The 26,818-nt window shown below is 49.9% G+C and overlaps 2 protein-coding genes across 2 annotated transcripts; one reads left to right on the top strand and one right to left on the bottom strand.

Moving 5' to 3' along the window:
• Positions 1–2,318: 2,318 nt before the first annotated feature.
• UCP2 (uncoupling protein 2) lies at positions 2,319–9,092 on the top strand. The gene is made up of 8 exons (XM_015537006.2): positions 2,319–2,441; positions 3,209–3,365; positions 5,929–6,152; positions 6,328–6,538; positions 7,358–7,552; positions 7,634–7,735; positions 8,079–8,259; positions 8,655–9,092. Exons 3-8 carry the CDS (start codon positions 6,027–6,029, stop codon positions 8,767–8,769), a joined length of 930 nt encoding a protein of 309 aa, XP_015392492.2. The 5' UTR covers positions 2,319–2,441; positions 3,209–3,365; positions 5,929–6,026; the 3' UTR covers positions 8,770–9,092.
• A 3,036-nt stretch (positions 9,093–12,128) lies between these two features.
• DNAJB13 (DnaJ heat shock protein family (Hsp40) member B13) lies at positions 12,129–25,026 on the bottom strand. The gene is made up of 8 exons (XM_007080863.3): positions 24,788–25,026; positions 20,098–20,201; positions 18,910–19,071; positions 16,324–16,481; positions 15,201–15,314; positions 13,968–14,081; positions 13,037–13,113; positions 12,129–12,456 (listed from the first exon to the last, which is right to left on the bottom strand). Exons 1-8 carry the CDS (start codon positions 24,853–24,855, stop codon positions 12,303–12,305), a joined length of 951 nt encoding a protein of 316 aa, XP_007080925.2. The 5' UTR covers positions 24,856–25,026; the 3' UTR covers positions 12,129–12,302.
• Positions 25,027–26,818: the final 1,792 nt, after the last annotated feature.

Raw genomic sequence — 26,818 nt, forward strand, 5'->3', positions numbered from 1 at the left:
GTGGGGGAGTTAACATAGCCAACCTACCCAATATTTTAAAATTACCAGAGACATTTGAAATGTTTAATATTTTCTCATGTTGGCTTAATTATTTGATGTTTTCAATTCTCTTTGGCATTCTTGTGTCTTTTCCATTTTCACTGTTTCAAACAGTTTGTATTTAAAATGTTAAAGTTTCAAAACTGTAAATACAATGGATTGTTTTCTGGTATGATATCAACATTATAAACCTTGTCAATTTGATTATTGGCACATACATTTACAAATAAACTGCAGTATGTATGTATTTAATGAAATAGATGTGAAACAAGTTTTTTAAATGCACTTACCTGTATGCATACATTCTCTAATCTGTCTACAGGACATCTTTTGACTTGGACAAGCTGCTTGCTAAAAGTCCACAGATAAAGTGTCAGTAGCATTGCTCTTATCTGCTTGGCTCCATCCGAAATAAAAGAGAATTGGCGGGGGGGGGGGGGGGGGGGTCGTTGTTTATTTTTGTTTTCAAACTCTTGTGTTAAGAGAATTTAACAGGATTTCTTCTTAAGAAATTCATGCTGGGTCCTGGTAATCTCTACTTCTTTTTTTAAAGGTTCACACATCATCTTTTTAACAGCCCTTGAATTTCGCAAGGGATAAACAAACATCTCATGGGTATGTAGTCTTTGGTCAATTCTTCCTTGTTTTGGCAATCAGGGTGGTGCTTTCATTTTGAGGCCATTAGTTCCATCTTGTTCTTTCTGCCTTCTCAAGTTCAGCAGTTTCACCACCAGTCACAGAGCAATCTGGGAATCATTTCATCACAGCAAGACACAGAAGCTTGTGGAAAAGCCAGAGCAGCTAGTGGATGGGAGATTCCACAGTGCCAGAATAATTCTCCAGCTTGACTTCTCAGTTTCCACTTTTCTTCTGCTTCTGCCAAGACCACGTGTTCAGTGTTTTTCTTTCCTGCTATAATTATCCATTCCCATGCCAGTTATTTTCAGCTGACATTTCTTGTGGACAATTCAGAAAACAAACACATTGGAGGCTGATAAACCAGGATTTAAATCGCAGCTCACCACTTCCCAGCTGTGTGACATTACGCAGGTGATTTCACTTCTTTGGGACTCTGTTTCCGCGTAAAACTGAGGTTAATATCAGCCTCACAAGATTACGTTAAGTATTCACACTGAATGTGAACACAGTAATTGCAGTCACCAAATGTTCATTTCCCCTGATCCTCCCATTTACACTTTTTCAGACATTTTCAACAGCAGCCCAAACAGCATGCACACAGCCTACTATATGCAGGCCCTTGATGTTGTGACACTAAAAATAAAGAGCTTCCTGCTCTCTAGAAGTTTACAATCCAGTCAGAGAGACGTCTTCCTCCTCTTCGATTAATCCATTCAATGGTGCTGGGAGGCCAACAAGGACAAAAACATAGGAAGAAAGGGCGAAGCCAAGGGTGAACAAGAGTCCTACTCCCCAAACGTTATATTTGTCCCAGCCACAGGACACAATTACTGTTTTTTTGCGTGTCTGTCACCCCAACAGGACTGCCAGCCGACTGAAGGGGACCCAGGTTCAGCTCATCTAAGTTACTTTCTCATCGCCAGGTTGGGCGCACAGCAGGCCCGGGCCCTGTTCCGCCTTCTCACTCGAGGGGCGCCGGCCCGCGCACCCAGGTGTAAATGGGCGCGGGAGCGTCACGCTGGGTGCCTCCGTCCCGCCCAGATCGGAAGTCCCCTGGATCCCCTGGGCAAGGCCAGAGTGCCGCGGGCGTACGCCAGAAGCCCAGCGGCACCTCGCGGCTGTTGGCGGTTAGCCGCCACCTGCCGCTCCACCTCGGATTGGCTCCTTCCTCCGGCAACGCGGCGGCTTTAACCAATTTCCAGCGGCCGCGAGGCCCCGCCCCGCGGAGGACTCAGGAGGCTGGAGTTCTGTTTGCGGAGTCAGGGGTTGCAGAGCCGGTAAAGGGGGGAGTACGCTCTCATCCGAGTTTCTGGAGCGTATTAGAAAGAGCCCTAGCGGGATACAGGGGGAGCAGAGGCGTGTGTGACCCTGAGCTGCTTCTGCTTCTTTCCGGGCGTCCGCCTTGCCATTCTCACCAAGAGGTTGGCGGAACGGGGATGTGTGAGGAGACGGATGGACGCGGGGATCCGCCCGCACGGAAATGGGAGTGGAGGAAGGCGCGCACAGAACTTTACGCCGGACAGCCTTTGCCGAAAGGCGGTAACTAGAGGCCCCGCCTCGCAGGCCCCGCCCAGCCCCGCAGGCCCCGCCCAGCCCCGCAGGCCCCGCCCCCGAGACCTAAAGCGCGGCAGCCTCCAGCGACCCCATCGTAGACTCGCCGGACACGTTTTCGGTTTGAGTACTGTCCGTGCTCTCTCCACGCGCCCTCCGCCCGCCGACAGACAACAGAGTTGCCAGCACGCTCTTGTTCTCCCTTCGGCCGGGTGAGCCCGGGCCCCGCCCGCCCTAGCCTTGAGCCCGCTAAACCTGCGGCACTCCCGCCACCCCGGCAGCGAGGACCCGCGCCCTTCCTTCTAATTTCTCTCTTCTTCTCCCAGCCTATCTTGAATTTTTCTTCTCTATCCTTTTTCTTTTTCTCTCACTCTTTTTCTCTCCCCTTTTGTTTACCTCTCACCTTCAATTGGCTCAATAATTTAAGCCTCCACCCTTCTCTCTCCCCTCGCCCAGGATTCCCAGCCCTGCTTTTGGGTGGGGGCCTTCGGCGCGACTGCAACGACCAGAATGACTTTCCATCCCCCAGGCTGAGACGAAGTTTTGAGCAGGGCCTGTTCCCAGCCCCTCTAACCTCCTCACAGCTCGCGGCTGGGTGCTAGTCGATTCTCGGCGAGTCTCTGACCTATCATGACCGCGTAACAACACTCCCACTCACCAGAATCTGCTGACTGCGTTGGGAGGCTGCTTCTTCAGAGTACAGAGTGCCTCTAAAGCAGAAATCTGGAAGAGAATCAATGTGTCTACTAAGAGAGCAGACAGGGGAGGGGGGATTCCTGGGTTCATTTCCCCCCTCCAGTGTGTGTACTTAATTAGTCCCCAGCTACCCTGGGTGAAATAGACCCTATTCCTTACTCCTCCCCACCTCCACCCTGAAGGACTGAGCTTGTGTGCCTTGGGCAGGTGGCCCTTTTCTAGCTGGAGTGTGATCCTTAAAGGCATATTTCCTTACTAAACTCCTCTTTCCCCTCATCCACAGGACACATAGTATGACTATTAGGTGTTTCGTCTCCCAGCCATTTTCTATGGAAAACCAAGGGGATCGGGCCATGATAGCCACTGGCAGCTTTGAAGAATGGGATGCCTTTAGAGAAGCTTGATCTTGGAGGCCTCAGCGTGAGACCTTACAAAGCCGGGTAAGAATCCACTCTAAGGGGAGGGTCTTCTGTTGCCTACTAGTGCTTTGGCCTGGGGGTGGGGGTCAGTGGGACGTTAGCAAAAATAACTACCACCACCCCAGTGAAGTTGCTCTTCAGAATTCACAAAACACTTTCCTTTATCCCTGGTCTCATTCTATCCTTTAAGCTGATCTTGACTAGGCAGGGATGGTGGTCCCCATATTTACAAAGGAAGAAATTGAAGCCTAGATGGGACAGTGATTAGTCCTTGGTCATCCCGGGAGTCAGCAGCAGAGCTAGGACAAATTCCTGAGGCCTGAGTTTGATTATCTCTTCTTAGTAGGGTCTTTAGCACAAGTGGCCATAGCCCCCATACTCAACCTCTAAAAGACCTGACAAACCCAAAGCAACATTCAGAATGGCAACTGAGCCTCTGTGCATTTGTCTTTGAGATGGACAGAGGCTGGGCCTTATTCTCTGGCCTTCACAACACTGTGACCCAGCTCAAGGTCAGGACACGATAGACTCACTTTTCAGGTCTCTGATGCCCAGAGAAGGGACATTCTTTGCCTGAACCTTCTCAGAACTGTCAAATTGGCATGAGAGTGGGGCACCTGGGTGGCTCAGTCATTTAAGCATCCGACTTCGGCTCAGGTCTTGACCTCATGGTTTTGTGGGCTTGAGCTGTGCTGACAGCTCAGAACCTGGAGCCTGCTTCGGATTCTGTGTTTCCCTCTCACTGTCCCTCCCCCACTCATGCTCTGTCTCTCTCTGTCTCTCAAAAATAAATAATAAAAAAAAAAAACTAAAAATTTAAGTTTTTTTTTAAAAAAATTGGCATGAGAGAACTTGGGTGTTTTCTTGTTAAAAGCCCTGCCTGTGCCGGGGGCTGAGAAAACAGCAGGAGAGAAATGTTCTGGACACCAGTGCAGAGCAAATCTAATAAGCTTTGGAGGCTGTAGCTGTGGCTCTTACCAAGTTCCCTCATCTGTAACATGGAAATAAGGCAGCCACCTCACAGGGCAGCTCTGAAGAGTAAATGAGCTAATAGAGTGCCCCGGGCGGTGGGATGGGGAATGTATCCAACAAGTTCTGGGGGATAGATAGATATGTCAGAACAGGGAAGCTGGGGAGTCTGGAGCTCCTTCATCAACCCATGTGAGTACCAATCTTCACTGAGCCTCATGTAGGCCAGACTCCAGGGAAACTCCAATAAGGCCAGGACCTGGCCTATAGTAGATCCGGATGCAACTGAGTGGTGAGTAGCCTCTGGATTTCCCTGTTGGCCCCAGACGCCTGGAGTAGAGAAGCTCAGGAGGAAGAAGCTGTGAGCTGTTTGTTTCCATGGGTCTTTGTGTTCACAACTGACTCCAACCACATCCTCCCTCTGCTGGCCAGCATTTTCCTTATGGCCCCAGCGACATGGGCGACCAATCAGGCTAGGCTCAGAGCAGCTGCTCCTGGTGAAGTGAAGTGAGAGAAGTGAGCTCAGGGGAGAGAGAAGCAGGTCACCTCCCCCACTGGGGTGCTGGGCTCACTTCCTCCCCGGGGAAGGGCAGCAGAGGCCGCAGAGAAGGGTGTTGTTCAACTCTGAGAACAAAATGGAGCTTTTGGTTTCCTGTGTCTTTGTAGCTCTGATCTGCACCTCCCTATCCCTGCCCCTCCTGTGGTGAAGATGTGGATCCCCTTTGTTGAAGGAGAGGAAACTGGCTAGAGAGGGAGACTGTTTTCCCTGGGTCACACAATAGGCCAGGGGGAGAGAGTCCAGTGTCTGTGTACCTACTTTCAGCCCTGAGAGTTGTCCAGGATCCTTCAAGGCCCAGCTGAATATTACCTCTCTCCTGATGGAGTTAGTTGTTCCTGCTGCATTTTCAGAGTATGTCCTGCAAGCCCCAAATGTAGCTTGAATCACCTGCCCATGCCCTGTGCCAGGCAGTAAGCCCCATCTAGGGTTGATATTGTCTCCTGCATCTCAGTGAGCCAGTGCCCAGCAAAGCAGTCTTGTTGAAAGAATGACTCTAGAGAGCCCAAGTTGTGTGGGGCTGGGGAGGAGAATTAGACTGGGCTGAGAAGGGACTGAACTGGTCTTCTCCATTCCTTTTCTTCTAGACTTAGATAATTTGAGACCCATAGGAACCTCTCCTACTTAAGAAATCCAGGGCATAAGCCTATGAGCCTGTGCCTTTCAGATCTTGGTCTGACTGAAACCTTTTCCCCACTTCTGCCTGTCCTTCAGACAGATCTGCAGAAGTAGGCATGCCGGTATCATCAGTGAAATCTCTGCACCCAGCAGACAAAAGGATGAGTCAGTGCCAGTTTGTCAGCACTAAGATAGCCCTGATCCAGACTCTTCCTATAGTAAAAGGGAGGGGGCTCTTCACAAAATGTGTTCTCCTCAGGCAGGAATTGCTTCTCTAGCCCCTACTTGAGTACCTCCAGAGCTCACTCCTGTTTTCCTTCATGAGGCTGCCCTGGTTCTTGCTTAGGGAAGTGGTGCTGTCAGGGAAGGTGGGGGTGGGGTGGTAAGCAGGGAGGGACTGTGCATGCTGCTGCTAATGGGGCTTCTCTCTCCTTGGCTTAGATTCCGGCAGAGTTCCTCTATCTCGTCTTGGTGCTGACCGAAGGTGCCCCCTTCTCCATCTTTCTCCATCTCCTGGGAGATAGGAGGAAATCAGCATTATGGTTGGGTTCAAGGCTACAGATGTACCCCCTACCGCCACTGTGAAGTTCCTGGGGGCTGGCACAGCTGCCTGCATTGCAGATCTCATCACCTTTCCTCTGGACACCGCTAAAGTCCGGCTGCAGGTGAGGGCAGAAAGCCTGCGGTTCCCAATGTTGTCTAGTCTACTCTGCCCCAAGATATAGACTCCTTAAGGGCCAGTGGGGTGTTTGGGACTGTGTAAACTTTGGAGCGCAGGGATGGCAAGAGATGGGGAGGACAACCTGCCAACCCCTATAACCACCCATCTTGGCCTTGCAGATCCAAGGAGAAAGGCAGGGACCAGCGCAGGCCGCAGCCAGCGCCCAGTACCGTGGCGTGCTGGGCACCATCCTGACCATGGTGCGCACTGAGGGCCCCCGCAGCCTCTACAATGGGCTGGTCGCCGGCCTGCAGCGCCAGATGAGCTTTGCTTCTGTCCGCATCGGCCTCTACGACTCTGTCAAGCAGTTCTATACCAAGGGTTCTGAGCGTGAGTGTGGAGCTGGGCCATGGGCCCCTTGACCTTTTCTCCTTGGTGATGACCAATCCAATCAAATCATCCTTGATTGATGATTTGCTGCATAGCTTCTTTAGGCTCTAAGATCCCTAGGAGGATCAGAGGAACTGAGAACTGGAAGGCACCTTGATTCTCCTAATGATTCTTGAGCACCTGGGCTGTGCCAGGTTCTGTGCAGGGCATCATCCCATGACAGTCCCCACCACTACTCTGAGAGTAGGTGGTATCATCCCCATGTTAGAGATGAAGAGACTGAGCCTTGCTGGGTGGAAAGTACTTGGCCAAGAGCACACAATGAGGAGCCAGAAAACACACCCAGGACTTTTGCTTCCAAAGCTAGCACTCTTCCATTTTACCTCGCATGCTATGCCCACCTCCTTTTTACATATGTGAAAACTGAGAACCCAGATCAAAAGGTTAACTTTTCCTGAGATAACATGGCAAGGAGAAATAGATCTGGCATGCGAACCCAAGTCTTAGGAATCTAAGGCCTTGGAAGGCCACTTCTCTCTGAGCCTTGGGTTTCCACTTGTCAGGTGGAAATGATTGTGACTTACCCTGTTGAGCTAGGTCTCATTTTGTCCCACTCCTTGCTTTGTCCCATTGGGTAGCAAGTAGTAGACATTCAAGGTGTTATTTTCTTTGATGCAAGGAGTTTTTAGAGCAAGAACTTGTCTGAATCCTATTCCCAGAAGGCAAGAGATTACAGTGATGAGGTGATTTTTAGTGAAGAGAGGTGGAAAATTAGTACAATCCCAGCTGGGCACTGACCCCCCCATGTTTCTTCCACAGATGCCGGCATCGGGAGCCGCCTCCTGGCAGGCAGCACCACAGGGGCCTTGGCTGTGGCTGTGGCCCAGCCCACAGATGTAGTAAAGGTCCGATTCCAAGCTCAGGCCCGGGCTGGAAGTGGCCGGAGATACCAAAGCACTGTCGATGCCTACAAGACCATTGCCCGAGAGGAAGGGTTCCGGGGACTCTGGAAAGGTGTGTACCAGGTGTTTCTTCTTCCCTGTCTTCCTCCTCCTCTAGTCTCTGGTCTCACATCAGTATTTTTTCCTCCTGTAGGGACCTCTCCCAATGTTGCTCGTAATGCCATTGTCAACTGTGCTGAGCTGGTGACCTACGATCTCATCAAGGACGCCCTCCTGAAAGCCAACCTCATGACAGGTGAGTTAGTATAAATGGTTCTGGGTCTTGCCCTTCCCCCAACCTAGGATCAGATGTGAGGGTCTGGTTGCCTGAGTCTCACATCTTTTCATCCTCCTTCCCCTATGCTTGTGGAGTGAGTTTAGATTTACCATACTGAAGCCAGCTGGGATGAAGCTCCCACTGCACACTGAGGTACTGAGGCTAGACTCTAGGCTAAATGACTTTTAGGTCATCAGGACAGATCCCCGCTGGCATCTCTTTCTCTAAAACCAGAAAACCCCTAAGCTAGTTTGATAATCTCTTCCCTTCTGGAATGATGAGGTAAGGAGTCCTGACTGCCTCTCCTGCTCCTCCTTCGCAGATGACCTCCCTTGCCACTTCACTTCCGCCTTTGGGGCAGGCTTCTGCACCACTGTCATCGCCTCCCCTGTCGATGTGGTCAAGACGAGATATATGAACTCTGCCCCGGGCCAGTACAGCAGCGCTGGCCACTGTGCCCTTACCATGCTCCACAAGGAGGGTCCCCGAGCCTTCTACAAAGGGTGAGCCTCTGATCCACCCCACCCAATCCCGAGCCTCCTAGCTACCCATACCTACACACAGGTGGGAGAGAACCACCTGGAACTGACTAGCAACCAGGTGTCAAACTATTCTGATCCTGGTGTTAGTATTTCACTGGCATTCCCTCATGCTCTTAACTAGTTCCTTCCAGAGTTGTCATTCCTACCTTATGGGTATTAAAATGGAGACTCACAGGGAATTCTTGCTCAGAGCCGCATGGCTCTGGGGCTCTGTTCACCCTGGGCCCTCACAACCTCCTTTGGGACAGAGCAACTAGGTTGGATTGGATACCATGGCCCACTGGGGTGAGTGGGAGGTGAAGTGCCCTCAGGAGCCACCAAGGTGCCCCCTATGACCTGTGTTTTCTGCCTTCTAGGTTCATGCCCTCCTTTCTCCGTTTGGGTTCCTGGAACGTGGTGATGTTTGTCACCTATGAGCAGCTCAAACGGGCTCTCATGGCAGCCTGCACTTCCCGGGAGGCTCCCTTTTGAGTGTCTCCTGCTGCTGACCCAACCACCTCCGGCTTTGGCTTTGGCTCCAGCCAAGCCCTGCTTCCCTTCCCTCTCTCCTCACTCCTTCCTTCCACTCCCTTTCCCACCACCTCCCTTTCCTGTCCCCACATGCTTACCCATTCTCCCCTACCCCATCTCCCCGTTGCCTCCCAGTCCTAGTAGAGTTGACCCCAGTTGACACTGTGGGAGGCCTGGAACTAGCCAGGATCCCAAGCCTTCAGTCCCTTGAAAAGCTAAGCCCAACTCTTTGTTCTGCCCCTAGTCCCAGCCAGCATGTCCCCCATAAAACAGGTTCAACCTTGTGTCTCCTCCTTCTCTCATAGCTGTTACCAGAGGTCTTGGTTCAGTGGGTCCTTCTGGCACCTGGTAGACAGCGGAGCAGCCACCTGACTTAGAAAGGGAGGTCTGCCCCACCTTCCGCTTCCAGCATCCATTCTGGGGCCTGTGGAGGTCATGTAGTTCATTTGTCTTTCCAGACCAGGCCTGGGGCTTAGGTGGTAAGTGAGGGAGCAGCTGGGAGTCACAGCTTCGCTCTCACTAGGACACTTGAGCTTCCACTCACCCAGTGCCTGGTGCTCCAGCTGGCCCCAGGCCTATTGATCTGCAAAATTAGTGTACTACTGTCTGCTCAACATCTCCTTGTTCGGTGGAAGATTTAGAGAAACTTGGGAATCTTAGATGCTGTGAACTACTTTTATTCCATTCTACAAATGGGAAACTTCCTCTCCAAAGTCCCAGACCTCATGAGGACAAGTCTGGCTGCTCCTCATCCTCCACAGTCACACCCTTAGGTGGCATTCTTACTGCACTGGGTGGGACAGGGTGCAAGGAAAACATGAGGCCTCAGTCTGAGGATACTTTCATTTGAAGACTCACCCTCTCCCTAGGCTGGAGATCCCAAGGAGGCAGTGCCAAACCAGGGCTTAGGCTGCACAGGGTGTCAGCCTCCCTGTCCCTGTTCCTACCAGCTGTCCACAGAGGCAGGAAAGCAGATTCTACATCTGTTTCAAGGGGTAGGGGACTCTGAAGTCCCAGAATCCTGAGGCATCTCATGCAGAAGCAGGCCCTTAGAATTAAGCCACCCAGGCTCATTTTATAGCTATTGGAAGAAACTGAAGGCTGGGACTAGGACTCAGACTCCTTTCTCCCCCACTGTGCCTCTTCACCAGGGACCAGAGCTGGAGTCCTTCAGAATGTCTGTCAAACAGCTGTAGAGCCAGGCTCAGAGAATGTGGTCTCCCTCTTCCCACAGCCTCAAGCAGCTGATGCTACTGCTCCTCCCCATTGGTCAGAGCTGGAGGCTCAGCCCTTCAGAGCTTTGGCAAGGGGTCCAGGAAATGAGAGTCCTGGAGAAGGAAAGAGGGCCCAGGATTCCTCACCGTACTTTGTAACATCTGACAAATTGAGCTGGGGTCTCATAGTCCCCAAGAGGAACGGGGTTGGGTGCCACAAGGTGAGCCAAGGCGAAGGTGGTAGGCAGCCCAGCGGGCCTGCTCTCTGCTGGGCTGCAGGGAGTCAACATAAATGGAGGACCGACCTGGTCAATGCACTTCATGCACCTTAATTCTCACACTAGTCCTATAAAGCAGGCTACTGTTTTATACCAGAGGAAACCGGGCCAATTTGTTGCCTTAGGCATGTCAGTCATGTGATTCGTTTATCAGTCTTGTGTCCCAGACACTTGGACACAAGGCCACTAGACTCCATCATGGTTCTGGGCATGATCCTGGGACAGTGAGGAGCTGGGGCAGGTGGCAGGAACCATGGAACAACATTATCAGTAGCCTCACTAATTTAATAACTGGTCCTCACAGCTTATAAAATGGACATATGACAGGCCCTGCCTTGCCTGCCAGATGAGGTAGCACTGAAGATCATCAAGGTAATAGAAATTTCACAAAGATCTTTCATCAGGCCTAAGACCACGCTTCCTTCAGAGCATTGCCATGAGGAAGAGGCTAGAGGCAGGCTTTCCTACTGGCCTAGAGGAGACCTGGGTGCTAGGATTTGCACCCACTTGCTCTCAGCACAGGGCAGCTACCACCACTCTTCCACCTAGGCCGTGTCGGCTTCACTCCTCATCTGGTTTCCTGAAGGCCTGCAAGATCAGGGTTGCAATCTTTGCTATAAGAAACAGGTTCAGAAAGGCAAAGTGATTTGCCCAAGAGCATACACCTGAGGTGTATCTGACTCCAAGGCCTACGTGTCTTACGGGCTGCACAGGTGCTTCCTAGAACCCTGGTCCAGACTCCATGTCTCAAGGTCGGCTCCTGCCACATTTTCCCTGATGATTTCAAAATGGCTGACAGGTGCTACCCAGTCCCCATTTAAGAAAAAACGTTAAGGGGTGCCTGGGTGGCTCAGTCGGTGAAGCGTATGACTCTCAATCTCCACTTAGGTCTTGATCTCAGGGTTGTGAATTCAAGCCCCATGTTCCAGAAAGAACCTTGAGCAAAGAATGTTTTGAACGGGGGAATCCAATATGGACAATATGGGGGCCTTTTCTATTACCTCTGAAGTCATTCCACAAAAGTGGCCACGTACTCATAAGATTAGATCTATCCTAGCCCAAACGCAGACTTGAAAGAGAGGAGTCTTTGCCCTGGCACAGGAGAGGTGCATGCCACACTGTTGTTGACTGATGGAATGCAGGTCAGGAAAACAAGTGTGGTCTGCATAGGCCCAGCTGGGCCTGGAGGCCACATCAGCAACAATGCTGGAACCCTGAGATCTAAGCAGTGAATTCACCAAGCATGTTCACCACAATGACTCAATCCTCATAAGCAGCCTGCAGGAGGCTTATAAGCAGTAACATCCAGGGGGGTCAGTGGCAGGGCCAGGAGCAGAACCCAGTTCTGCCTCCCATACCACCCCACCTAGAGTCAGTCCAGGACCCACTGCATAGATGAGAAGTGAGGCTGTGAGGTAGAAACCAAAACCATTTTCCAGCACTGTGTCCTTTGTGCTACCTCTAAGCAGGGTGAATCTGGGAAGTGGCCTTCAAGGTTCTGATGACATCTTTGCCCTGTGTGGCCTTGACAAGTGTTTTCTTCTCTGTGCTTCCTATCTACACTATGACCATGTCACATTCTAGAGACTGCCCCTGCTAAAGACTTTGTGTCATGAGAAATCAGAGCAGGGTGGGGACCCACAGAGGTCACTCAGGTCTGCCCCACTCTATCAAGGGGAGCACACAGGCTCCGAACCTTCAGGGACCTGGCCACACTTACAAAATCTGGACAGGAACCCAGGTTCTAGGCTTTCTGGGCCATGCCCCTCCCCCTGTTCCACAAGAAGCAATATATGAGGCTCCTCTCCCTCCAACACAGTCTCCTGGGTGCAATTGGAAGATAGGAAATCTTTATTGTGTCAGTTTAAAAACCCCAGGCTGTCCCATCCTCATGTCACATCTGTGCAGTGGGCTGGCTCACCTGCACATCCTGGGACAGGAATGGGATAAGGCCCAGCTGGCCTTCTCCTCCCCTCCTCTGCTCCAGCCCTCAGCTCACCAGTTATGTCAGCAATGCCTGGCGCAGCATCTGCTTCTTTTGGGGTGTGAGGCGGGTGGGGAACTGGATGTCGAAGAAGATGAAGAGATCCCCTTTCTTAGTGGGGTCCTCAGGCAGTGGCATCCCCTCACCTGGCACCTTCTTGAAGTACTTGGGACTGAGACAGGGGAGGATGAAAGAAGGGAAATGAGAGGGCCCCCCAGCACTGCTCTGTGACAGATCCCATGCTGCCCATGCTCACACAACCTCAGGCTTGAGGCAGTCAGTCCAGCTTCCACCAGGTGGCTCTTCTCAGCCAGAATCGTGTGGCAGGAGAGAGAAGACCAGCTTATTCAGACAGCCTGCCCCCTGATAACCATTTACACTGGGGGTTCCAGGAATAGAGGTTCCAGCCTAGGTTGGGGTCGGGGGTGGTGCTGGGCTGCTGAGTAAAGCTTCCCATACAGAGGCCCTTTCCTGTAAAGGACTTGAGGGATACAACTCAGAACACTAATGAGACGTTCGGGAGGAGGAAGGCAACAAAGGTCGCCTCTGCAATCTTTGGACTCTGTAGCGGGCTCGTGCAAGTTAGAAAAAGGCACTCCATTTACCAGGTGAATGCAGCTTGGCCAGAGTTAGGGCTGGATTTCAGTCCTTGCTGGTGAGAACTGAACTACCCCAGGCTGACCTGTCTGGCACTACCCTCTAAGGCCCAGGCCAGCCCTTCTGCCTACTGGGACCCACGCAGATGCACTCACTGGATAATGTCGTTGATGGGGATGTTGAGCAGACGATCATCCAAGGTCTTCACCTCCACGGTGCAGCAGGTCAGAGCCTAGGGACGTTAGGGCCACAGGTGGGAGTAGGAGAGGTAACCATGGCCATTCTGTTTAGAAGGCATTTTATGAGCTTATTCGGTGCCAGGCCCTGAGCCTGGCCTCAAGCAGACAAAAGGATGTTCAGGGACTAACGGGAGCAAGCCAGGCATCTGCCTGCCCTTAGGAGTTCACGGTCTGGTAGGAAAGACTGATGATGATAGAGGGAAGTAAAGGGGTCTTCGGGAGCCAAGGAGAGGCCCCCAAACCACTGTGGAGTGGGACAGGAGGACTACACAGTGGTGGTAGCAGTTGATGAGGGTGAAGAGGATCCTGCCAGTCAGACAAGGTGGATATACAGCATTCCACACAGACGGCCCAGCACAAACAAGAGAATGGAGGTGGGAAAATGCTCCCAATGCACAGGGGCACAGTGGTTGGAGTGCAGGGGATGAGATCAGCAGAGGCAGAGTGTGGAGGGCCTTAAACACCATGTGAAGATGCTCCGACAGGCGTGTGGCACAGTTAGATGAGCGTAGGGATGGGAAAGGAGGCAGGAAGGCCACCAAAGGGGCTGCTGTGCAGACCCAGGTGCTCAGACTCTGACTCTGGGAATGAACGGAAGGGGACTAGGTGGTAGAATTGACAGAGTAACTGCCCACAGGTAGGGTGGGGGAGGGGAGGCAAAGTCTAGGCTGGTGCTGTTCCTTGTTTGGATTGTAAGGACATGGAGGGGCCCTGAAGACAGCCACAAAGATTCTATGGGCACTCCTCACGTTCTGAAGGCCTGCGCCATAGGCACTGGGGGGAGTGCAGAGTGAGGCCTGCTTGCTCACTCTCATCTGCCCACTTCCCCTCCACTTTGCCCACTCACCTTGCCCAATGGAATGGGATTCACAAAAAGGAGGTTGTCGTTCTCCCTGCGGAAGCGAGGGTGTAGCTTCTCCTTTACAATGAAGATGATGTCGGCTGGGATAATGTTGGGGCCCTGGGCAGAGGAGGCAAGGGGTGACAAGGACTAATTGGCTGTGTGATATTGGCTAAGTTCCTGACTCTACTGGTCTCCATGTCTTTTTCTGAACAATGAAGAGATTGAACTAGGTTTTCTGGAAGGACCTTTTCAGTTTGGTTTCATAGCCCCTCCTCTGAGAAGCCTACTCCAATGAATCCAGCGCCACACCCCCCCCCCCCATTACTTCTCCTCTATGGAGCATGCCCAACAGGGTTCACTCAGATGGAGAGGGACAGAAGCTTCCTCAGGGGGTGGGTAAAATGCTGAGCTGCAAGTTTTGAAAACAACTTCTTACACACCTCTGTCCTGACAAGCTTCTGCTAAGGTCTCTTAAGGGGGCAGAGGAACCTAACTAGTCCCTACCAGCAAGAAGCTCCCAGTCTAGTGGGGGGAACAGACACACCGTCCTCAGCATGCTCAGGACTGTGGTAAAAGGAACCCAGAGGCAGGATATTAGAGAGGCCCTGAGCCAGGTGGAGAGGTCAGGGGAGGCTGCCCAGAGCCCAGAGCATTAGAGCTGGGTCCTGAAGGGGTGTTTTGGAAGTAGATGTTTCACAGGTGAGAAAGGGAGCAAGAAGTATGGGCAGAGGAATTAATTTCTCTTGGCTCTGAAAATGCCATCACTCTGCCTCTTCTCAGACCTAAGGATACAGCATGCCTTGAACAATAATTTTATATTTTTATTTAAATAAGTAATTATCATGAAGATATTAAACAGTGTTAAAATTATTATTAAGAAGTGGTTTCTGAATGCCTCCTATAGTTGGGCTTTATTCAAGAAGCACTGAAGAAAATCAGGAAGAGCTCTTGTGCTCTTGCCCTGGCCAAATCCCTTCCCTCTCTGGGCCTCAGTTTCCTACTCTGCAAAATGGGGGAAAGCCCTGGGCTATCCACTCACAGAGGTGTTGTGAGGCTCTGTCCCTGGTAAGGGACTTTGGGGATCATTTCACCGACTCTGCAGACTGGTCTCCCTACTAGGCTGGGGTCACGGGGCAGAGGAAAGCATTGCCTCCTTCCCCCTCAGTCTTTCCACCACATGAGCAAGCTTGGGTGACTGACACTAGGACTGACCCTAGTCAGTTCCCTCCTTCTCACCTGGTCCCCTTCCTTCTCAAAGGTGATCCGTGTGCCCTGCCTCCAACCAGGTTTCACATCAATTGTGAGAATCTTGTCCTTGATGGTAGAGGAGTACCCATCCTCGTTCAGCACCTGCAGCCAGATGGAAGAAGGGAGGTTTGCTCCAGATTTCCCAGCTGGCCTTTTAACACGAGAAAGATGCCAAGGGGGTGTTGTGCTCAGATGCAATCTTCTAGCAACAGGGAGAAGCTGCCCTGAGCCATCCCCATTCTCACCCCATTTACTGGAACCAAGAACTTACGATTTTAGGATGATGTCATTGGGCTAGGGCCTGAGATGCCAAGCAGTCACCATTAGTTGACCAAGCCCCCAACTCCAGGCCTAGATCACGTAGCCCTGGCCACTAACAGATGCATGGTGAACACATACTCAGTTCCTCTCTCCCAACCCAGTGGCTCTGGCCCTGAGGGGCTGACAGGTTTCTTAATCATGAAGGGAGAAAGACCACAGAGGTCAACATATCTGAGCATTCCCTATTATGTCATCCAACCATTCCCCAATCACATGCCCAGATGAGTGCCATCTGTGCCACAGCTGGCATCTCCTCTGCTGGGCAAAGGTGTGAGGAGGCTTTGCTCATGTGTCTAGCATAGGGCTGAGCCATAGGACAGGGTCAACCCAAGGACTAGACTCTGGGCCACTAAAAGTCTTCAATCAAACCCCTTGGGGACCGTCCCCCAGTGCACCCTCCATCCCCACACTGTTTCTTCTTACTCCTGAGGCATACACACTGATGAAGCCCTGGGGGTATGGTCTGGTAATACCCAGAGGGCAGAATTCACAAGGGACTGACTCCTCCCATTCGGAATCCAGCTTCCCACAGGGATGGGGCTGATATGAGAAGGGAAAGACCCTTCTGCAGAGGGGATTCCTGCACTGGGAAAGAATCAGGCTAATACCCTCAATTGTCCCTTCCAAATTTCAGATTCTAGAATTCTATGATCCTAGATCTTCAATTCTGAGATTTCATGATTCTATCAGAGGCCATACCTGAGGTCTCCAGTGAGGGCATGGAGGAGGTGACTCAGAGGATTGGAGGGCATAGGTAGTGGCCCCCAGTAGGAGCAAGCCAAGTACTCACCCTTCGGGAGATCTTAATTTTCTTGGTGCAGCCAAAGAATAAGTCCTCCAGAGATAGGTAGAGGTCTCGTTCGATTGTGGGGTCCTGTTTCTTGACCCCTCGGCCTCGGAGACCCCCAAAGTTCAAATCTACCTCACTTCTTTCTACATCAAAAAACTCTGCAGGAGGAGAGGAGAGGAGAGGGGAGGGGAGGGGAGAGGAGGGGACGGGAGGGGACGGGAGGGAAGAGGAGGGGAGGAGAGGAGAGAAGTAAGAGAGATTGTGTCAGGGACTTGGAAACACAGACACCCCTCCACACATACCTCTTCAGTCCCCAAGTGTAATACTCAGCATCCCATTCCTACTTTGCATACTCAGACTGTTAGGCCAGGCCAAAAAGTTGTCCTAAATTGCAGATCCAATGGTTATCATTGCTTGCCACTTCCCACTGCTTCATCATCCGGTTTATATTCCCCCACTTTCCTGACTCCCTTCCCCCTCAATTTGGGGAAACACTCCTCGAGGCTGGCTGCCTCAGGATGGAGAGGAGTGCCCTCTGGTGGCAGCTCCTGGTATGCCAGAAATGACTCCCGCTGTTATCTTGCTGGGGGGACAGTAATATCATTCCAGTCCTTCCTACCCTTCCCCACACTCCACTCTCCCTCACTGTCCAGCCCAGCACAACACCTCTAGAGACCACATACTCAAGTTTCTGTGAAGTCAATAGCTGATACGGGAGTAGGGAAGGGGGTGGTTCCTAATAAATTTGAGAGTTCATCAGCATACCCCCAAACTCTTTTTCCCTCAATTTTTTTCCCTGCCCAGCTCTACACCCATAAGTGCTCTTGCTGCCCTGCCCTTCCATCCCAGTGCAAAACAGCCTTTGTCTCTTGAAGTGCTATGGAGTCGTTTGGTTTCAGTTTTTCTGTCTGTGAGATGGGGTAATAATGCCTGATCTGCCTTTTTCCATTAGGATTAAATAACAAGACGATGAAGAAAAGTGGAAACTTGCTGAGAGCTTACTATGCATCAGGTGCTGGTTTCAGTTCTTCACACTATTGTCTTATTGGACAGAGAGGCCAAAGAAAAGGCTCACAGTCCCGCAGCTCATCTGAACGCAGGACAATCTGACTATGAGAACCTCTGCCCTTAACCACTATGCTTATTGCTACGTGTGAAAACCTTTGTAAACTTTGTAGAGTCAGGGGTCGCTATCATAATTAAGGTTTTTTTTCTTGTACTCTGCCTCTTATGGTTAGGGCCATGAATGAACTTCCCAGGCTAGAATGGTATAATAACTTTAGGTGGGGGAGGGCAGGGCAGCATCACACTAAACCCCTCTATGAAATAGTAACTAATCAAGAGGCCTGTAAGTGACCTGGTCCCCTCTCGTATCACTGAATCCATTTCTTCACCCAGCACCTGTGCTGTGTCAGGTTGTAGACACCCCAACAGCCAGGTCATAGGAAGGTCTAGTCCCTCGGTCCTGCAGGCAGACAGGACACAAGAATCCCCTGGGTGAAGTCCTGTAGCAGTATAGTTTTGGGCACTGCCTGAGGGTCCCCAGAGCCTGTAAGTGATGTCCCTAGAAGCTCTGGTTTGGCTCCTCTGAGCTGCCTCTTTTTCATGCACCTGTCCATCGTTATGGCATTTTTCAGTCTGCAAAGCCCATTTTCATAAACATTGTCTCATTTGCTAGTGACGTGTGAGGAATGGACTATTACAGCCACTTAACAGTAAGGAAGTTGAGGTTTCAGAGCAGTGAAGAGATTTGCCCAGAATCACACAGCTCATAAGAGGCAGTGCATGGATTTGAAACAGGCCTGACTCTAAGTCCCTTGCGTTTTACAGTCACACATGGAGTTTATCAACTCAGCTTCTTCTGGCAGGCAGGTGAAGGAAATGCACAGGGGAGAGGTCTCTGAGGGGGAGAGACAGTGGGCTGTGGCCCACTTCTTATTAACATGCAGAAAAAGGACGAGAGAACTTTTGAAATGCAGAACGGCTATAGTACAGCCAGGGGAAGGGGCTGCAGGGGGTCAGGCAGTGAAAATCTAGACTCTCTGAGTTGCATAACTAGAGCCAGGAAGACAGGTCTGAAGGTTAATTGCCCTTGCAAGATGACTGTGAGCCTCAGGAATCAACTCTTGGTCAGTTTGTCTGGGACCTGGGATTATCCACCCATCCATCCATATACTCACCTAACACACACCTGTACAGTGAAACCTAATGCAGCTATTAAAATGAGTAAAGTAGATCTGTTATGTAATATAGTATATAATGAGATAATCTCCAAGGCATACTGAGTGAAAGAAATCAGTGTGCACAATATGGTCCCATTCCCTTCATAAGATAAAAGGCTTAGGTAAAGATAAATATATGCTCATAAATGCATAGAAATTTTCTGGAAGGATACATAAACGGTTAACAGTAAGTGGCTGCTTCTGGAGAAGGAATAAAGGCTGAAATTTATTTCCTTAATAATTTCTTTTTTACCATGCATTATATATATTTTTAAAGTAAACAAAACAAAAGGATTCAAAGAAAAGCATCTTTTACAGCTACATCCTTTCCCAATAAAGCAAGTGGGTAGGTGGGGCCTCTTACCACCAAAGGGGTTGTCTCCTCCGAAGAACTCATGGAAAACCTTATCAGGGTTGCCGTGGAAGACGTAACCAGTGGTCCATGGGGTCTGGGATCCAAACTCCAGAGGAATCCCGCCCTTTAGGCCCTCCTCTCCAAACTTGTCATAGATGCCTCTCTTCACAGCTGTGGACACGTGTCACCTTTATGAGGGGGCTGGCATTAGGGACTAAGATAGCTGCTGGGCTGGGAAGCAGGTGGATACAGGGTAGAGGAGAAGGGGCAAACCCAACCTTATTTCTAAAGTCTGGCACTCTTTGGAGGGAGACCCTAAAAGTTAGGGGTTTAATTTCACCGTGGGTGGATCTAGGTGTGATCCCATAGTGGGGAGGAGAATGGGGAAAGGTGGAGACCTGCTGGGTGGCAGGGGGAAGAGGATTGAAGGAGAGATCTGGAGACTGAGGGTGAGGCTATGGCCCTAGAATTTGGCTAAACTCATCATCGTAGCTACTGTTTTATTTGGGTTAAATAGAATCGTAGCACCTTGAAATTCTACAATCTAAGAATTCTAGAGCTGCCAAATTCTAGAGCTTTCAAAGCCTAGAGTCTAAGGACTCTAAAGTCTTGAAAACTCGGGACTGGGGAAACCTTAGTGATCTGGCTATTCTTCTGCACAGCATCTGTGATTACAGTCTCCAGAACAAGCCCTCAGGGATGCACGCTTGCAGGTGGTGCCCCGGGGCAGAGGTGGTGGTGGGGGAATCACTTTCTACACTCTTTTGGTTTCAGGAGATTCTTGAATTACCAGCCTCTCTCTGACCCTTGATAGACATGCCTTCCATGGAAAGGTGGCACTGGAGCTACTTGGTAATCTGGGAAGAGTAACTGGGGATGCCTGCCTCAGCCTCTTTCTTCCCTTGGCAGCAAGCATCTCACTGTGTGCACCCCTGCAGGGGACAGGTGGGGTGTGGAGTGTGGGAGACCTGCCCAGGTCCTGCTCTACTGACACTGGCTGAGCAGATCATCTTAATCCAGGGGCTCTCCACGCTGCATCAACCTTAGTTTGTGACTATGGAGAGAGGCAGTTCATGCTGTTTTCTTTCTAAGTTTGCTCAGGCTCTAGGCAGGGAAGAGGAATGCTTTACTACCCAGAGGCTTAAGGAATGGTCTCGAAATAGAGGTGGGGCAGAGGAGATGGGTGGAATCACTCACGGTCGCTCAGCACATCATAGGCCTCTGCTATTTGCCTGAATGTCTCCGCTGAGGATGGCTCACTGGACTTCAGCGGGTGGTTCCTAAGGGCCAGTTTCCGGTACCTAGAGGAGGGAGGATTCATACAAGTCATAGCATTTGACATGGGCCTGAGGCGCAGACCATGGTTCAGAGCTGGCTCTGCTGTTCACTGCTTTGATGTTGCCAGCTATAAAATCAGGGCTGTGGTGGCCAGGGTGGTGCATTGCACAGATGCCCTTGAACAGAACCCAGTGGGTAGAAAGTGTAGCTGCCCGCCCTGGGTGTCTGTGCTGAGGCTACATTTCCCCAAGCTGCCCCAACCAGTGCCTAAGCGTGGTGGGGATATTGGTGCTGGCGCGTCCCCCTAGGACACAGGACCTCTGCTTCAACCTCTGCTTCAGGACGCCCATCTATCAGCCCAGCTACTTTTTTCCAGACCACTCTGCAGCTCTCTCCATCCAGCCATTTCTTCCTGCTCCCCTTTCACAGGTATCAGACCGGCACTGGGGTTTGAAGGTGCCGCCTGCATGCTCTTGCTCCTCCTTCACCCTCACACGTTTCCCCCCATACATTTCTCGCACATCTAATCCTGCCGTGATATCTGAACTTACACACAGGCTTCTTGGGAAGACCAGGTAAAATAAGGTGTCAGAGGGCCTGGTACAGAGAGGCACTAGCACACGTCAGGTCCCTTTACCATCTCTCACTTCTGTGCTCATTCGTTTCCCTGCTTCTGTATTACCCAATCCCACCACTCAGTGATGCGATGCCTATAGTGTCTGAGAATCTGTATCATCAGTGTTCTGAGAGGAAAGAGCTGGCATGAACTGGGTGATTTGTGCAGAGTTTAATAAGGGACCACTCACCAAAGTGTAGGAGGTAGGGAGGATAACCATGCTGGACAGTGCTGTAGCCGAAGGCCAGGAGCCCTGAGTCACCCTGGTTACCCCTGAGCCTATAGGAGTGGGAAGGGAGAAATCCCACAGGAGTGTGTGTGGACGGGGCCCTTGGCAGGAGCTGTCATCTTCAGCTAAGGGATACCCAACCTGAAGTGCTCTCAGAGGAAGGGAGCTGGGAATAAATACCCCAGCCCCACTCTCCTCTTTGCCAGTCACCTGCTGTGGGCTCTCTTTAGCTTTCATTTAGGAAGTCTGAGGGCCAGGGCGTCTATTGATGTGGTTCAGATGGGCCAGCTTCCAGCGCAGAGAGCAGGGTGCAGAAAGGCGGGGAGGGGGGTCTGAAAGAGCCAAAGGAGGGCATCAGCACAGCCCCCTGAGTGGCTGAGTACAAATCGGACCCCACATACCCTCCACTGGGTCAGAGTGCACTTCCTCTGCCCTGCTCACACCCTGCATGCTGGTGACCCCTCCCGCTGTTTCTCTTCTCACTCCACACACTATCTGTGCACAAGCTCGTCTATCCCAAGGCTTTGAGCATCACTCACTCGCTGACCACTCCCAAATTTCTATCTGAAACCAGGCCACTAAGCTCCAGACCTTGGCATCCAGATTCCATCTTGGTATCTGCTCTCCAGTGTCCCACAGGCCCCACAAACTCAATGAACCCAGACAGAAACACATTTTCGTTCCTTAAGTTTTTGCCCATTTGCCCAGGCAATGAAGCCAAAATGCTGAGCATTATCAACTCCCAAGTTCTTCATCCCCTCCATTCCCAGCCCACCTGTCACCAGGGCATTTCAGTTTTTCTTTTTCCCCAGTGTTCTCTTCCTGCCCCCTCATCCCTAGGAGTATTGCAGAACCATGGCTTCCTGTTTCAGTGTTCTCCTTCTCCAGGCCTTTCCGTGTGCTGCCACCAGATTGATTTGTCTTTTTTTTTTTTTTAATATTTTTTTAAATGTTTATTTATTTTTGAGACAGAGAGAGACAAAGCATGAATGGGGAAGGGGCAGAGAGAGAGGGAGACACAGAATCGGAAGCAGCCTCCAGGCTCCGAGCCATCAGCCCAGAGCCCGACGCGGGGCTCGAACTCACGGACCGCGAGATCGTGACCTGAGCTGAAGTCGGACGCCCAACCGACTGAGCCACCCAGGCGCCCCTGATTTGTCTTTTTTAATCTGATGCTTCTAAAATGCCCCCTGGCCAAGTCACTCCACTGCCCAAATCCCTCCACTGGTTTCCCTTTGCCTTCAGCATAAAATCTGTATCTCTAAGATTCAAGCCTCTGCTTCTTTCTCTGGCCTTCTCACTCACAGCTCTCCCTCCCCACTCCCATGGCCTCTCCTGCCCTTCTGGCCAGGCTCCAAACTCCCTACAATGCATTGCTCAGGTCTTTGACATTCTACTCCCATCCTTTGTAACACCCACCACTCTCCAGACCCTCCCTCCCATCTCCCCCTGGCACATTTTCATTCATCTTTCAACAATCAGCTCAGGGCTCAACTCCTCCAGGATGCCCTCCCTGACTGCAGTCTCCATTCTAGGTTAGACTCCCCTTCCCGAGTCCCCAGTGCCTTTGATCCCTAAACTTAGCACTTGGCACTCCAGTTGTTTGTTGACTGGTTTGTCTCTCCCACTAGCCTGGGTTCCTTGAGTTGCTGTGTCTACTTCTCTGTGTCCCTGGTGTCTAGCACTGAGCAGCAGTGAGGAAATGAATGACACGAACTAACTGTCCCACAAGGCAGCCCATCTCACCGTGGGACCGCTCTGACTTTTAAGCAACATCTCATCTTAGTGAGTGAGATCTGCTGTCCTATGACTCTGAAGGTTCTGATTCGGCCCCTGGAGGCCTTACAGAGATTATCTACATTGTCTACTTTCAGAAACTTAAAGACAATTGTCATCACTTCCCTGAGACACTGAAACCAGCCCTCTCAGTTACAAAGGTCAAAGTCAGGTATGGGGAGAATTCCAAGTAAGTTCTATCAATAAGGAAAGGTAAGTAGGTTTGAGAAGAGCCTTATTTTTCAGATAAACTTGAGTAGTTTCTGTGGAGTTTTTTGTCTCATTTTTTTAGTGAGAGAGAGAGAGAGTGTGTGTGTGGGGGGGTGTGCAGTGGCAGAGGCAGAAAATCTTAAGCAGGCTCCCCACCCAGTGCAGAGACCAACAGGGGGTTTGATCCCATGACCCTGAGATCATGACCAAGCCGAAATCAAGAGTTGGATGCTCAACCAAGCCAACCAGGCGCCCCTAAACTTGAGTGGTTTTAAGATTTGCCCTGCAGTGCCCTCACTCTGTTTCCCTGAGTGGGCAAGATGGAGTGGAGTCACAGTTTGGATGCAGCAGGGTAGGCTTAATGAGAGCTACTGAGAAGGTTAATAGCTAGGCAATTAGGAATCATTGTGGTGCTTCTATTCATTATATACATTTAGCATTTAAAAAAAAATTTTATGTGAATTTATTTTTGAGAGAGAGTGTGACAGAGTGCAAGCAGGGGAGGAGCAGAGAGAGAGGGAGACACAGAATCTGAAGCAGGCTTCAGGCTCTGAGCTGTCAGCACAGAGCCCGATGTGGGGCTCCAACTAATGAACCGTGAGATAATGACTTGAGCTGAATGAAGTTGGATGCTTAACCAACTAAGCCACCCAGGTGCCCCAGCATTTTTGTTTTGTTTTGTTTTGTCAAAATCTAGTTACTCCCATATAGGAGACTGTGTTATACATGACTCATCTCTTAGAGTTGTTACAAGAGAGAAGGGTTAAGAACTATTGTTTGAAACAGGGGTGCCTGGGTGGCTCAGTTGCTTAAGCGTCTGACTTCTGCTCAGGTTATGATCTCGTGGTTCGTGAGTCAAGCCCTGCAGATCAAGACCCTGAGGTCTTGATCTCAGTGTTGTGAGTTCAAACCCTATGTTGGGCTCTGAGCTGGGCGTGAAGGCTACTTAAGAAGAAACCTACTTTGGGGTGCCGGGGTGGCTCAGTTGGTTGAGTATCCGACTTTGGCTTAGATCATGATCTCACGGTTCATGAGTTGAAGCCCCACATGGGGCTTGCTGCTGTCGGCACTGAGCCTGCTTCTCAGGTCCTCTGTTCCCCTCTCTCCTGCTTCTCTCTTTCTCTCTCAAAAATAAACAAACATTTTTAAAAAAAGCTTACTTTGGGGTGCCTGAGTGGCCCAGTAGGTTAAGTGTCCAACTCTTGGTTTCAACTCTTGCAGTGTTTCCAGTTTGAGCCCCACATTGGGCTCCGTGCTGACAGTGCAAAAGCATGCTTGGGATTCTCATCTCCCTGTGTCTCTGTCCACCCCCACCCCCCGCCCACACCTCCCTCTCCCCCCACTAATGCTGTCTCTGTCTTTCTCAAAATAAATAAATAAACTTAAAAAAAAAAAGCCTACTTGAAAAAAAAAAAAAAAAAAACCTCGTATGACAGCCAGAATAAAATTTGAAACACATCCATCTGGCCAGGTCACTCTCCTGTTCTTAATCCTTTGGTTCTGCAAAGGAAAAAGTTCAAATGCCTTCTTTGTCCCCATTTTTATTGCTAAGAAAACCAGGGTACCCAGGAAGGGAAACAGGGCATAGGGGGTTAAGGATGGTGGATTGGGAACTCTGACTCAGGCCAAACCCAGGTTGTAGGTATGTATGCAAGAAGCAACAGAAGAACAAGGTTTATCTTGGCTGCACTTGGCTGTGCAAGAAGGCTCAGTTTGGAAAAGATAAAGGTGGGGCCTTCCCAGCACACCCCTAAAGCCTCACTCCCGTCCCAACTTACGCCTTCTTGATCTGGGCATCCTCTGAATTGCGAGTGATCTGAAGCACAGAGTAATAATCCTGACCCATGGCTGGCTTGCAAGGCAGTCAGTCCTTGTTTAATCCTGACTCCAGCAGGGCTGTTAGTCTGCATTCTTTGGTTGCTCCTGACAACCGCACAGGGGCACTCTGGGAGTTGTATTCCTTCCTGCCCAAGCAGACATCACCTCTGCCTCACAGAACAGCCAATCAAAGAACTGGAAAAACGGTTGATCCTGTGACCCTGACAAAGGTCATTCAACTCAGAAACTCTCAAGAGTTTTTAAGAAAGTAGCAATTAGTTTTAATTAAAAGTTTTCAGAACAGGGGCGCCTGGGTGGCTCAGTCGGTTGGGCGGCCGACTTCGGCTCAGGTCATGATCTTGCGGTCTGTGAGTTCTAGCCCCGCGTCGGGCTCTGTGCTGACAGCTCAGAGCCTGGAGCCTGCTTCGTATTCTGTGTCTCCCTCTCTCTGACCCTCCCCTGTTCATGCTCTGTCTCTCCCTGTCTCAAAACTAAATAAACGTTAAAAAAAAAAAAAAATTAAAAAAAAAAAAGAAAAAGAAAAAAAAGTTTTCAGAACAAATGCATTTGCTGATTTAAAAAAAAAATTTTTTTTAACATTTATTTATTTTTGGGACAGAGAGAGACAGAGCATGAATGGGGAAGGGGCAGAGAGAGAGGGAGACACAGAATCGGAAGCAGGCTCCAGGCTCTGAGCCATCAGCCCAGAGCCCGACGCGGGGCTCGAACTCACGGACCGCGAGATCGCGACCGGAGCTGAAGTCGGACGCTTAACCGACTGAGCCACCCAGGCGCCCCGCATTTGCTGATTTTTAAAAAATAAATTTTAAATTTTAGAATAGTTTTAGATTATCAAAAAAGTTGGGAAGACAGTATAGAATTCCCATATACCCCATACCCAATTTCCTGTATTATTAATAGCTTACTTGAGTATGGTATGTTTATCATAAATAATAATACATCAGGGTTTGGGGTTTTTTTTTTTAATTCAATTTGGTGACATTTTATTTATTATTAAATTTTTAATTACAGTATAGTTAACATACAATGTTATACTAGTTTCAGGTGTACAATACAGTGATTCACCGATTCCATACATCCCCCAGTGCTCATCACAAGTACACTACTTAATCCCCTTACCTATTTCACCCATCTACCTACCACCTCCTCTCTGATAACAATCAGTTTCTTCTCTATAGTTAAGAGTCTGTTATGGACCCTGGGCTCAGTTGGTTAAGTGCCTGACTTCGGCTCAGATCATGATCTCCTGGTTTGTGGGTTCAAGCACTGCATTGGGCTCTGTGCTGACATGACAACTTGGAGCCTGTTTTGGATTCTGTGATCTCTTCTGTCTCTGCCTCCTGCCGGCTCTATCTCAAAAATAAACATTAAAAACATTTTTTTTAATAAAAAAAATATTAAAAAAAAAAGTCTGTTTCTTGGTTTGTCGCTCTTTTTCCTTTGTTCATTTGTTTCTTAAATTCTGCACGAGTGAAATCATACAGTATTTGTCTTTGACTTATTTTGCTTAGCATTATATGCTCTAGTTCCATCCATGTTGTTGCAAATGACAAGATTTTGTTCTTTTTATGGCTGAATAATATTCCATTGTATATATATGCCACCTCTTCTTTATTCATTTATTTACAATGGGCACTTGGGCTGCTTCCATAATTTGCCTATTGTAAATGAAGTTGCTAAAAACATAGGGGTGCATGTATACTTTTGAATTAGTGTTTTTGTATATTTTTGATAGATACCCAGTAGTGCAATTATTGGGATTGTAAGGGAGTTGTATTTTTAACTTTTTGAGCAACCTCCAAACTGTTTTCCACAGTGGCTGCACCAGTTTGCACTCCCACCACAGAGCAAAAGTGTTCCTTTTCCTCCACATCCTGGCCAATACTTATTTCTTGTGTTTTTTATTTTAGTTATTCTGACAGATATAAGGTGATATCTCATTGTAGTTTTGATTTGCATTTCCCTGATGA

Source organism: Panthera tigris, chromosome D1 (assembly GCF_018350195.1).
Source record: "Panthera tigris isolate Pti1 chromosome D1, P.tigris_Pti1_mat1.1, whole genome shotgun sequence".
NCBI lineage: Eukaryota > Metazoa > Chordata > Mammalia > Carnivora > Felidae > Panthera > Panthera tigris.

Coding starts and splice junctions, on each gene's coding strand:
- UCP2 (XM_015537006.2), top strand. CDS start 6,027: ATGGTTGGGTTCAAGGCTACAGATGTACCCCCTACCGCCACTGTGAAG. Junction 7,553..7,633: donor GTTCCGGGGACTCTGGAAAG/GTGTGTACCAGG, acceptor TTCCTCCTGTAG/GGACCTCTCCCAATGTTGCT. Junction 7,736..8,078: donor GAAAGCCAACCTCATGACAG/GTGAGTTAGTAT, acceptor CCTCCTTCGCAG/ATGACCTCCCTTGCCACTTC.
- DNAJB13 (XM_007080863.3), bottom strand. CDS start 24,855: ATGGGTCAGGATTATTACTCTGTGCTTCAGATCACTCGCAATTCAGAG. Junction 16,482..18,909: donor AGGAGACAACCCCTTTGGTG/GTAAGAGGCCCC, acceptor CTCCTCCTGCAG/AGTTTTTTGATGTAGAAAGA. Junction 12,457..13,036: donor CCCATCAACGACATTATCCA/GTGAGTGCATCT, acceptor CCCCTGTCTCAG/TCCCAAGTACTTCAAGAAGG.